Genomic DNA, 12,427 nt, shown 5'->3' on the forward strand with positions numbered 1-12,427 from the left:
TTTATATCTGAATACTGGAAAATTTTCCCATATTATTAACATTTTATTTTTTAAATATTTTTATTGACTTTGTACCACGATTGTTTATTAGGAAAAAAGTTGAAAAAGCAACAAAGTCTAAGCGGTGGAAGTTATAGCAGCTATTTCGCAGATCACCACATCTCCTCATCAGACTTCTTTTTTTCTAGACTTCAGCAGGGTTCAAACCTGCGTGATCGATGTTCAAATTCAGAAGCGTTAACCACTGAGCTATGTACATCCCGTAAACTCTTGTTGCTAATTCATTTTCCTTATTCAACCAAGAGAAGTCTGATGAGGAGATGTGGTGATCTCCGAAATAGCTGCTATAACTTCTATCGCTTAGACTTTGTTGCCTTTTCAATTTTTCCTAATTAACAATCGTGGTACAAAGCTTAATAAAAATATTAAAAAAATAAAAGAGTCAGGAATTTATAAAATTTTCTAATTTTTTTAAATGCACTTTTCCATACCTTTGTTAATGAACAATTTAGAAAGTTGCTAAAAAAAAGTTGGCAGGTTTTTAAAAATATGCCAAAAATATATGTTATAGAGTGTATATCAAAGATTTAACTGACAAATTTTTAAAGCATGTGTCGATATAGGGCCTGAGATATTAATTGTTTCGTAAAGCAGTCACTGATGAAAAAATTAAAATTTCAAATTTTCAATTTTAAATTTGTAATTTTTAATGCCATGCTAAATTAAAATACATCTTTGAATATTTTCTAAATATAAAAAAAAAAATCTCGACCTGCCAGAAAAATCCAATCCTAAAGGCGATTGATTGTTTTATAACATTATGCGAAATTATTCAATTTATTTTGAGATAGTTTTTTATAAGGCGCATTTTTAATCTATATGTATGTATATCTCTGCTTAAAATGTATAGACATCATAGGAGGTGGGCCACTCCATGGCATAAGCGTATGGTGGAAGTTCTGCGAGGAATTTCTTCGTCTCGGCATCTCGTTCCCATTCAGCGCTCACGAAGTGCCCTGAAATACCCAGCTGCATAAGGGGTTCATCAAAGTCACTGTCATCTTTCTGAAATTTTTTAAAGTTATACCTAAATTAATTCTTAATGCATATAAAATTTCTTATTTACCTTCAAATCAATGTAAAAACTTAATGGCGTATTTTCCTTGCCATAAGAGAAATAGATGTGATAAGGTGGCTGATATGTGGCCTTGTTCTGAATCATTTCTTCCAAGAACGACCAACTGCTCACCACTACGTCGTCGATTGGTTGCACAAAGATGCTCATATGCGGTGGGCCTTGCAGTTCGAATTCGAAACGTACGCTTTCGTCGCTAGCATTGGCAGTTTTGCTGATGAGTGTAAGGTTGGCTCTGCCGGGCAATTCGATGGGCTCTTCACGCGGTAGCCAAGCGGCATATTTAACCGCTTTTTGCATGCGGTGGTTAAACACGGGTACACCGCAAAACATATATGTGGAACAATTCTTGCTTACGTAATATAAATCCTCTAGATCGACATAGGCTGGAGAAAAAATAACATTAAAAGAGTTTTCATTTATTAATTCCGTGAAGTGCTAAAATAAGTTTATACTCACATTCGAGGGGAAGATGTCTGCGCCTGTCTTGGAAGTCGAAATAATAACCAGAGTCATTGAGACTTACGGATCCATCGTACTCGTAGAATACGCGTTGTACTTGCTGAATCGAAAAGGGAATACTTTCTGTACATAGACATGCATGTGTGAATGGCTGAACTTACCAAGAAATTGACCCGCTGCACATTAGTTTGAGGACGGTATGGGAATCCGATCAGTGTTAGCGTGAGAGCACCAACAACTATTGCCACAATAGGAAAGATGAGCAGAACCAATTTAGGGCGTCTGAATGTATTTAACAGTGGGATCTGTAAAAAGCCAGAGGGATGTATGTACGTTTGTATGTATATTACACCGAAAATTTCAACATACTGTAAAACTTACCAAATAACCCATGGCCAACAGGGTTCCCCAAGTTGTTAGCAGACCGATAATCAAATCCGGATTAGTCGCGGTACCAAATCGGCCCATCATAGGAATAAAGCCGATAAGCAAAGCATTAAAAATAGAGGTGAAGTAGAGGAAGGGAATAATTTGACTCAGCGTGATGAAAATGGACCAGTAATAGGCTGTTAGTGCGATAAATATTTAAAAAATTTTTTGGTCCCATTATTTTTGTTGTAATGTAATATGTTGTAACTCACCTCTTCGATAGAGCGTGGTCACAAAATTTATTATCAAAGCGATGTCTTGGAAGATTAGTGAAATCATTAGAAAGTACGAGCTGCGTATGCCAACAAATGTGAGAGCAATACAAGCCACCGAGAGGATTAGTGTGTGCGCGTGATAGACCAGTTGAAGGCGATATGGGTGTGATACTTTATCCTTTTGAGAGAACGAAATTAATTTAAGCAATAAAAATCAAATTTAGACACTTACATTCCGACTTATGCTCAGATAGAGTATGGTGGGCACGCTCAATCCGAAGAGTGCCGGGCAAGCATATAAGCCCAAAACTAGCCATTTGTTTGTAAACCAAGTCATGGGACTTGCAGCACTATCGAGTGCAACTGCCACAAGTAAAGGCAAAGCGAGAGCCAATATCCAGCCCACCAAATGTAGAATGAATATCAGCGAGAAGAGTTTGAACACGCTGCAGATGGAAATGAAAGAATCTTCAGCAATACACCATAGGGATATTGCCACTAGTACTAGAGCAACAACAACAACGGCTGTGTTAATAATTTTGCCTGTATCTTCGGTGTATTCAATGACGAAAAGTCCGAGGAAATCATAGAAGATTGCATGGCCACTGGCATGATTCTGTGTTTTCAGAGAAATAAAGAAAATAATGTGAAAATAAAAATAAATAAATTAGTTATATTTGGCTAGAAAATAATAAACTTTTTCGATATTAATACGGAGTTAAATATTTAGGCAGTGAGCTCCCTAATATTTCGAAATTCTATACTCTATGAAAGAGTAAATTTTTGACTGACATTTAGACAAGCAGAAAATTCGCTTATACTCGGAAAGCTCGAACATAAACATGTCGACCCCTTGGCGCGAAATTATCGCTTGTGTCATTTTTTCGAAATTGACTTTTTATGCAAATTTGTACTACGCCCCACATCACCTGGCAAATTATTGTAGCTAAACTTCCATTTGATTCCGCTGTTTGCTTTATATTTTATCGTAATATGTTAAAATACATTTCTTTGTGGTCGAAATTGTTGTATGTGCCATATAAAGGTATTTTGTATATACAAATTTTAAAAGTAGAACCAACGCTCTCTTATAAAAGTGGGTTTCTGGCATATATGTACGATAATTTAGCGCAAAGGATTCTTCGAAGATTTTTTNATATGTTAAAATGCATTTCTTTGTGGGCGAAATTACCGTATGTGCGATATAAAGGTATTTTGTATATAAAAATTTTAAAAGTAGAACCAACGCTCCCTTATAAAAGTGGGTTTGTGGCATATATGTACGATAATTTAGCGCAAAGGATTCTTCGAAGATTTTTTCGGTTGTACAGAATCTGTACTATTTTTATTTGAGCTTTTTTAATATTTTTTTCAGATGTATAAAAAAATTTAAATTAATTTGAAAATGAACTTTTAAATTTAGAAAAAAAATGTTCTCCTAAATTCAATTTGTTTATTATTAAGATCTATTTGCTGTAAGGAGATTTGGTTTACTTTTTCACTTACCTCTGGATCTTTTAATTCTGTAGAATTGCTGAAAGCACGCGCCAGAGCCAATATATTATCACCCGTAGATTGTAGCGTTCCACGTGGTATAACATCAATCCTATCGAATTCCGTGTGGTATACATAGCCATTTTTAAAATGTGCAATATCCAAGCCTATAAAAGTTGTGTTTGTTTTTTTTACTTAGTAACTCTATATATCATTATCACGAGCAAAGGCCCCAGGTGATTTTTGTTTTTTCACTTTTTTGTTAAAAATGTCACTTAGGGCCGTTTGCAATGCACATATTTACTTATTTGTAGGGGCTTACCAGGTATATCACCGAAATTTTTAAATATTCTAAAATCTGTATCCGAAGGTATAATGCCGGATTGGAATAATTCTTCTGCGAATGTTGTCGCAAACGAGCGTTTAGCGTTACGACGGTAGATCTGTAAATTAAAGTAAAGCGTTCAAACATGTCGGTTTTCACAACTTAGAGGCAGGCATGTAGAAGGGATTTTATTGATAATTTAAACTTTTTTTTTTATATGGAGATCGGACCAGTCTAATAAATTAACAAATATGTCTAAATTAGAGTGCATAAAAAAATTATTATCTTCTAAGACTTCCGACAAAATAGTTCAGAAAAATAAAAAGATTAACGTGCGCTAGACCAAAGTCATCTGAGATAATTTCATAGAAAAAATACTTTTAAAAACTAATTTAATTTACAAACAAACTCGATTTTACAGGTGTTTTTAAATCTGTCGAGCTCATGTAAATCTTAATATTTTCCGAAATATTTTGGCGCACGTCTTAAAATATAATGGATTTTATATTTCCGATGGAAAAACAGTACCGATTTTTTTTTATCGAAATAGCTCGTCCTTTATGTCTGAAGCAAACTTTAATGTTCCCTCTAGAGCATCAAGACACTTTCGAAATCTGTTTTTGGAGCCACGCAAAAGTAAGTTTGAATTTGACTCTCATTCCAGCACGTTCTCGATTTTTACTGTAAACAGTATTGTTTCCGCTCTCAATAAATGAAATAACATATCCAATCAGCTGATGAATTTAATTCTGTAGCTGAATAGTTTTTGGATCTTAACAAACATAACAAGCTACTGTTTCTCACGACGCGGTATGACTTCTGACTAGGGCTGCTAGGTCTATCCGAATTTTTTGAATATCCAATTATCCGGATATTCGAACATCTGATTAAAACATCCGAATATCAGAATATCCGGATAACACAATTAACCGATATTAACCCGATATTCGGATTTTCAAATCTAGAAAAAAAAACAATTGTTTGTATATCAAAAGAGTGTTCCGTTATTTATCTTGCAACTCAAAAGATTCCATAATTTTGAGATAAATTGTACGAATATATTCAAACATATTTTAGTAAATCGGGATGACCAAACGAACGTATATTAACCGGATATCAGAATTTTATCCATATACATGAATACCCGATCGCCTATCCTGATATCAGAATGAACGGATAGTCCCAGCTACACTTTTGACTAAATCCTATAAATCTGACGACTAATTATTTATACTGCCACTATCCAATTCCCATGTAGAATCGCCCGCAGATTCCGAAAATCGAGTTAAGTTGGATAAGTTTTTGAGGTGTGTGCACCGCTATTCAGCTAAAAAAACAATTGGTTCTACTTAATTGCGTATATCTTATGAAACACTTAAACAATCCTAATACTAATTAGTGAGATAGAGTTTACATGGCGTATGAGTAACATTCTTCCCATAAAAGCCTTGGCGCATTTTCATTTGACCACTCATTCCTTTTTTATTTATCTCTATTTCTTCATTAGTAGCTGAATTTTATTTTGTAACAGAAGAAAATTTTGCCTTCTCACTGCCCTCTTCTTAGTATTTGTGCATAGAGGGCAAAGAGAAGGTATTCTTTTTTGGTAGAAACAAAAACGCCATAAGTAAATTTGACACCGATTCTGATATGTATTTTTTAAATTTTGTCCCTGCTAAAGTTTGAATTTTTTAATTTTTTCTTAAAAACTAATTAAAAATTATTAGTTTCCCAAAAACCGTCAGGATTATCGAAAAGTGATGTGTGGTAATAAAAAAAAAATGTATGTGAATACGTCGAGTTCTTAAACCTGTCAGGCGGTCCTACACATTAAGGTTCCTGTTCTAAACATTTGAATATTAACGAGCAGACATGTATGTTACACCAAAGCCCATAACGAAAAGACGCACTCATGAATTTCTCACAACTACAAACAGCTACTCACTTTCATTAACCATGGGTGATTAGGTCCGGATTGGAAGAGAATTTCGCGACCACCGCTACCTGCTGAATCCAAGTTAATGACCGCTCTAATAATATATATTTTTATAGTCATGTACAATTTTCATCCGCAACCCATAAATCCCCACACACACTTACTTGCAATTTTTAGCCCATTCGTGTTGGGTAACAAAACCGTGTGAAGCCTGCAAAGGATTCTCTTCGGCGCCATTGAATAGAAATACAATTGGATGTGTGAAAGTTTGACGAGTTGTGGCGAGCACGCGCAGAGTCTCGAGCAATATAACAACCATAGTGCCATCATCGCCGGCACCTATGTATAAATTTTTCAAATAAGCAGACTCAAATACTCATCGCCCCACACTTAACATCGATTTACTTACCTGGACTGCCAGGTTTCGAGTCAAAATGGCTGTTCATGAGTAAGGCCGCTTCGCTGGTGGAATTTTTACTCCTAATGCGTACCACAACGTTTTGCACCGCCTGATACATATTCACCATTTGCCAATGCATATAAGCACCAGAGACAACCTGCACATCGACATCCAATTCGAAGAGATCCTCATGCATAGCACTTCTAATCTTTTCCAATTCATTTTTAAGCAGTTCCACTGTATGGTTTTCATTTGCATCACTTCCCACCACTTTTGGTCCGATATGATTGAAATCGTATAGTATATTTTCGGCACGCTCGGCTATGAATTGACCAGGATATGAGCTCTCGCTTGCGATTGTAATTCCTTCGGGTAATGATAGGAAAAGTGGTATGACAATGGCATACAAGATTGCAGGCCAAATAATTAGAAATGCTGGTGCAAGTATCCAGCCAACTTTGGAGGATTGCTTTTTGTGGTAGTTCATTTTGTCAGATGTAACGGGTTCAGTCGGCACTTGTTCCTCATCCGGTGCAATCTGTTGATTGGAAATATAAATCACTAATATTTAACTGAAATGTAGATGTGGTATGATTTATGTCCATTCGGTTTTTGCTATCTAATGTTATACCTTATTTCAATTCACTACTAACAAAATCGTATTAATCTTATTGTGGATAGGGTCGTACTTGTTATAGGCACATGGTCCTTCCTATATCAAAGGAGTTGAACAGTGAGAAAAAAAAATTGCCTTGTTCGTTAAAAGTTTGTATAAGTAAAAGGTCCTTCAGTATTTGCAGAAATTTATTGGATTTTACAGGAAGCTGTTCCCGTACGATATCTTACAAAACATTTATTAATGGCGAGAACAGCTTTTCATGTAAATCCTTAGACACCTCAAACGTGTACTCGAATACAATAGTCACCACCATGCGCTGGAAGGATATGGCAATAATGGGCTGCGTGTGTTTTGCTGTTGATTTGATAATTTGTAATTTAACTTGAACCAAATTTCGATTCTTTTAATTGTTTCCCAGTAACTGTATAAATTATTTTGAAACCTCTTTTGTTATTCTTAATTACTTTTTTAACCTCCTCGTCGACCATTTGCGAACACTTTCTATAAATTCTTCTTAATTTGACTGAATTTTAGTTAAAGTATTGCACCAACTGCGTGGTCCAACAAAAGACTGACAAATGTACGCAAACAGCGCACTGATTTATAAGCAAATCAGCCATAAATTTTGTGTAGGACTAAAAATAAATTTTAACTATGATAAGCCCAGATAGTTTTTCCATTGCGCAGGAAAAAAAAGAGCAAAAAGCTTAATTGCTGTGCTTAAAGTTTACCAAATTATTTAGAAGACGGTTGCTAACAACGTTTATCGCTAAGAATGATAAACCTTTATGCTATCTACATATGGGTTAGCGTTTCAGTACTTTCGTTAACCAAGGACTTTCGCTAATTTTCCTGAGCTGTAACAGCCTCCTAGTGTAGTAGACGCTGCCACGACGCTCGCCTAACAAAATTCACACGAACACTAAGAGCAGATTTTTTCAGTAGAAATGTCAGTAATGATAACGCTAATAATATCGATAATCGTAGAATATCGATATTGATATCAGTGAAAGTATTAATTAAAATGTTGATGAGACTAAATTTACTTTTAAAAGTATTGATAATATTATCGATAAATACACTCCCGAAATCGATGATGATAACGATAATTATCTCGATGACCATAAAATCTAGGTTTTTGCGACAAAAATATCAGTAGTGTTATCGATTAACAAAAATTTATCGGCGAACAAATTCAAACGCGCAACTGGAAACAATTTTTTTTTTTTAATATTTATGTCAATCAACCATGAAAAATCAATAATGATAACAGCATTGGTGTTGATTAAACTTAAAATGCGACTTTTTGGCTACTTTTAAGTAAAATCCAAAAGCTCATTATTTTTCAAATATAGCAAATATTTTCTTTTAATCTATTAATTAGCATAGGGAATAGTCAGCATTTTTTTTTTTGACATGAAAATTTTGATGCAGCTTGGTTCCTTTAAGGGAGCTCTGTTGAACTGCATACAATTTTCGATAATGGAAAAACGCTAACTCATTTCCTTTGGTAATTAATCGACCCATTTACATATGTATATTCGTTGTTCTAAAAAAGTAACTAGTTTTCAATAAACTTTTGAGCGCAGCATTTTGCCTCGTAATATTCGTAAAATATAGATCTTTCGCAAATATTATAAATGCGCTTTTAAATCTTTATGATCATATCCGATAAAAAAAAAAAATAATTGTAATTAACAAATTTATGATCACATCCAATAAAAATCATCTGAACGGTGACGTCCCATTGCCGAACATATTAGGCTTGTGATTTTCTATGATCAACATTCGAAATTCTTTATTGCAGCTATTTATCTTTGTATGTATGTATGTGTATATTTAAAAGTTTGTTCTGAGTTAGTGTTTTTGTATGGAGTAATTGAATACTGAACTTTGTATATTTGTATATGACCAGGGCCGGATTAAGAATGGCGCGGAACGGCTCCGTGGGGGGCCCTTTTTGTGTTAGCAATTACATAAAATTAATTGGAAAAATAATTAAATTTTCATTTTAACAGTATCGGCAATAACTATTGACTTCTAACCACGTTTTTTCTTTTGAAATTCTCGTCTGAATTCCTTTGCACTTGCTGCTCATGTTGCATCCAGTCTCCTACATGAACAGAGATGAAATAGTACGAATATTTTGTCTTTTTGATCCGGCTCATTATTTTTACCTGCACTCCCTCAAAGTTATTATTTCCTCACAGGTTGCTGAGGATAAAAAATTCACTTGCCCCCGTCGCCTATTTCCGTACTCTTTGATATGTCCGGGGGTCATACGGAGCTATTAGTTTCAGCATCCTGCGGAAATTTCCATTATTGGGTTAGTCGAGAATCTCTCCAGAGCCAGGAGAAGATGGGCTAGGTTCCGCAAGACGTACTGATGATGCAGACAAATCTTCTTAATACCTACTTAGCGATCTTTTCGGTAATCTCTGAAATACTATGTTTTTATTCTTTTGTCATCACATTTAATAGTAATTTTATTAGGACATAAAAATTTACAATCCAAAAGTTTCGAATTTTTAACCGACTTCACAAAAAGGAGAAAGGTTAACAATTCGCCGGAGTATTTTTTTTGTGTTTGTTTGTATGTTACCACATAACTTTGGATCACGTTAACCGATTTCTATAATTCTTTTTTTGAAAGGAAAGGTGTTACCACACAGGTGGTTCCATATTTTCGTTTAAATCCGATCATCGGATCATGAAGAAATTAACGATAATTTTAAATTTTTATATGAGCCACATCTAAACAAAAGGAAAAGTTTAACGTAAACACACCGGTGCGTATGAGTGATTTCGGTACACAGACACATATCGAGCCCTAACCGCCAAAATAACGTATTTATTTTTAATGCAGAAATATTCCTAGAGCATCTAGATACATTTCTGCATCAAAAAGAAAATTTTGAAAAAAATGTCGCTTACGTTATTTTGGCGGTTAAGGCACGATATGTACGTATTTACATATCAAATTTGCCTACTAATTAAATATAATGTATGCGACATGCTCCATCAGCAAAGTGTAAAAATTATATGTGGGCTTTTGAACTTTGAGCTATCGTTGAGGACGAACAATGACACTGGAAATGCCGTAACGTTAAACCATTAATACATATACATAGAAAGACCTTAATGTTATAACACACATGGAGGCTTATATAATTACGCCGTCTAAAAACGGCAAATGGTTTAATGAGAAGCTCTTTGTAGGTAGTATTACGCTCGAAGGTTCGCCCTTGCCGGCCGAGGGGGATCGTTGTTGAAAATAACCTTTTCTAAATAGGATAGATAGGTCACATTTCTAACCACTCAGCTACTGAGGCCGTAGCTTCACCGCAACAAAAGAAAAAAATGTCCCGTAGCTTAAAGCGAAATACCTCGTACCAGCCAAATGCGGCTATGTTAAATGATCAATATTTAGTACCAGCTCCGTCCAAATCGGGAAGAATCTGTTCGTTACCTTGCAAGGTTTCAGATAGTGAGACGCAAAGAACACGTTCCAACAAATTGCGAAGGCAACCAGCCGAGTGGTGAACTCTCAGAAATGAGCGATTTAGTCAGCTTCAAGCCATTAATTTAGCATGCCGAATTATTCTGCTTCGTTTTCAGTGCGCTAATCGAACTAAATTTTTTAAATTTATCAAACGAGTTTTTATCTTATAAAGCACAATAAATAAGAAAAAGTTTTGTGTTGTTATAAAATCCAGCACACTCTTTAAATTATATATTTTAATTTGGTCCGCACGTTACTTTTCACTAAGGGAAATTCCAAAAATGTGTAGGCGGTCTCGTAGACAGGCATGATTGAACTGATGCTGCCACCACTTCCGCAACGGTTTGAGAGTTAGAATTATATCTCTGTAAAATCACCGGTTCCATATATATACACACTATTATAAAAGATGCAAACAAACGCCGCTAACCGAGTTGCCGTTTTGGGCTTTTCCTACCAAAATTGGTAGTTTTTTTTTTATCGTTGGTAGGATGCTTAAAATTTTGGTAGGTTTTTTTCGGTTTTTCGGAAGTTAATCGTAATTTTGGGGGGTGCAGAAGTCAAACGGACCTCATATTCGTATTCAGCGGGTCGAAATACATGTCGGTAAGTGGGTTTGGTTAAAGCACGCACAATATGTACACAATAGCTATTATTCTGACCATTTTTTTTACTTGGAAATCTTATTTTAAGTATAAAAACCAGCAAAAATAAATGTATTTAGCGTCACATGCCGTTTTCTTGATTAAAAGAAATTGTAGATTTTAGAACCAGTTCTTGGTAGGAGAAAGAAAGTTTCTCAGTGGTAACCCTGGCCGCTAAGCAATGAGTTGATCAAACGGACGCGGTAGGGGAGGAGGATTAGTTGAGCGCGCCCGCACTTCGGTATTATGCGTACTGGCGGTGTTCCCTCTGATAAAGCTGCGCGTTAGCTGTTGAGTAAATGATAGAATCAGGTCTTCTTTTTTGAACAACAACTAATTTTTGTTTTTCACTTGTTTAAGCTGCATAATTTTATGCTGACACTCTCTCTGTGTGTATTGTCTCTGCTATTGCTAAATTTTTTTTTGTTTTTACAAGATCTTTTTCTTCTAAACTACATATCTGCTGTTTATTGTTAGTTTAGCGTTATCTATTTTATTAAATTAGGAAAAAAAGCGACATAAAACTTGCGCAACCTTTGGAGTGATGCTACCCTGCCAGCAATTGGAAGATAATTTTATCGCCTATCGCTATTGGAGGTTAACAAGAGGATAGTAGCTAATTTTACAAAACCAAAAAAGCATTTCTATAGCTCGTTTGTTTTCTTATCAGGTTTTCGCACGATTTCTACTTTAAGAAAAGTAACAAAGCGAATCTTGAAAGTTCTTTCAAGTAAACTATTATTATTTGCTCACTTTGTTTTTTCTCTTTCAAATAAAGCGCAAGCCATAACACTTAAATAACAAATGTGACCCGGTCTACGGAAAGGGGGCTTAGGTGTCAAAAAAATCAATTTTCACTTTTTGGTTGATTCGGATGGAAGATGAGATGATTTTCACTTTTAACAGCTTTTTCACAGAAAACTTTTTTCGCACGTAAGCTCCCTTTTCGTAGACCAGGTCACAAATAATAAAATTACGCTCAAATTATTTGTTTTTTGTTATTTTTTGGCCATTTAACAATTATATTCAACAATTTTATAATGAGCTCGAGGCCATTTTTAAATGAAAAATTTATTGTGGAAAAGCAACAACAATTTGAAAAAATGGTAGAAGTGATAGCTATTTCGGAAATCACCACATTTCCTCATCAGACTTCTTTCAGTAGGATTCGAACCGACGATCCCACTGACTCAGCCAGTTGCCCATGCACCGCGCTAAGACGCCTTGTAAATTATCGTTTGCTTATTTCCACTATTTTTCATTTTT

At 35.1% G+C, this 12,427-nt stretch overlaps 1 protein-coding gene across 1 annotated transcript in view; it reads right to left on the minus strand.

Annotated features, from left to right (window-relative positions):
* Nucleotides 1-875: 875 nt before the first annotated feature.
* The window catches only part of LOC108372809 (endoplasmic reticulum metallopeptidase 1-like), a 20,926-nt gene continuing 9,374 nt past the window's right edge, over nucleotides 876-12,427 (minus strand). The window contains exons 2-13 of the mRNA XM_017628579.1: nucleotides 6,406-6,934; nucleotides 6,161-6,335; nucleotides 6,006-6,090; nucleotides 4,058-4,178; nucleotides 3,748-3,902; nucleotides 2,474-2,857; nucleotides 2,239-2,419; nucleotides 1,979-2,163; nucleotides 1,759-1,902; nucleotides 1,595-1,697; nucleotides 1,127-1,521; nucleotides 876-1,065 (exon numbers count right to left, since the gene is read on the minus strand). Coding sequence (XP_017484068.1) covers nucleotides 898-1,065; nucleotides 1,127-1,521; nucleotides 1,595-1,697; nucleotides 1,759-1,902; nucleotides 1,979-2,163; nucleotides 2,239-2,419; nucleotides 2,474-2,857; nucleotides 3,748-3,902; nucleotides 4,058-4,178; nucleotides 6,006-6,090; nucleotides 6,161-6,335; nucleotides 6,406-6,934 — 2,625 coding nt within the window. The 3' untranslated portion in view covers nucleotides 876-897. The remainder of the gene's footprint in view (nucleotides 1,066-1,126; nucleotides 1,522-1,594; nucleotides 1,698-1,758; nucleotides 1,903-1,978; nucleotides 2,164-2,238; nucleotides 2,420-2,473; nucleotides 2,858-3,747; nucleotides 3,903-4,057; nucleotides 4,179-6,005; nucleotides 6,091-6,160; nucleotides 6,336-6,405; nucleotides 6,935-12,427) is intronic.

This window comes from Rhagoletis zephyria, unplaced genomic scaffold (genome assembly GCF_001687245.7).
Source record: "Rhagoletis zephyria isolate East Lansing unplaced genomic scaffold, Rhagoletis_zephyria_1.1 Rzeph_scaffold_06043, whole genome shotgun sequence".
In the NCBI taxonomy this organism is placed as follows: Eukaryota; Metazoa; Arthropoda; class Insecta; order Diptera; family Tephritidae; genus Rhagoletis; species Rhagoletis zephyria.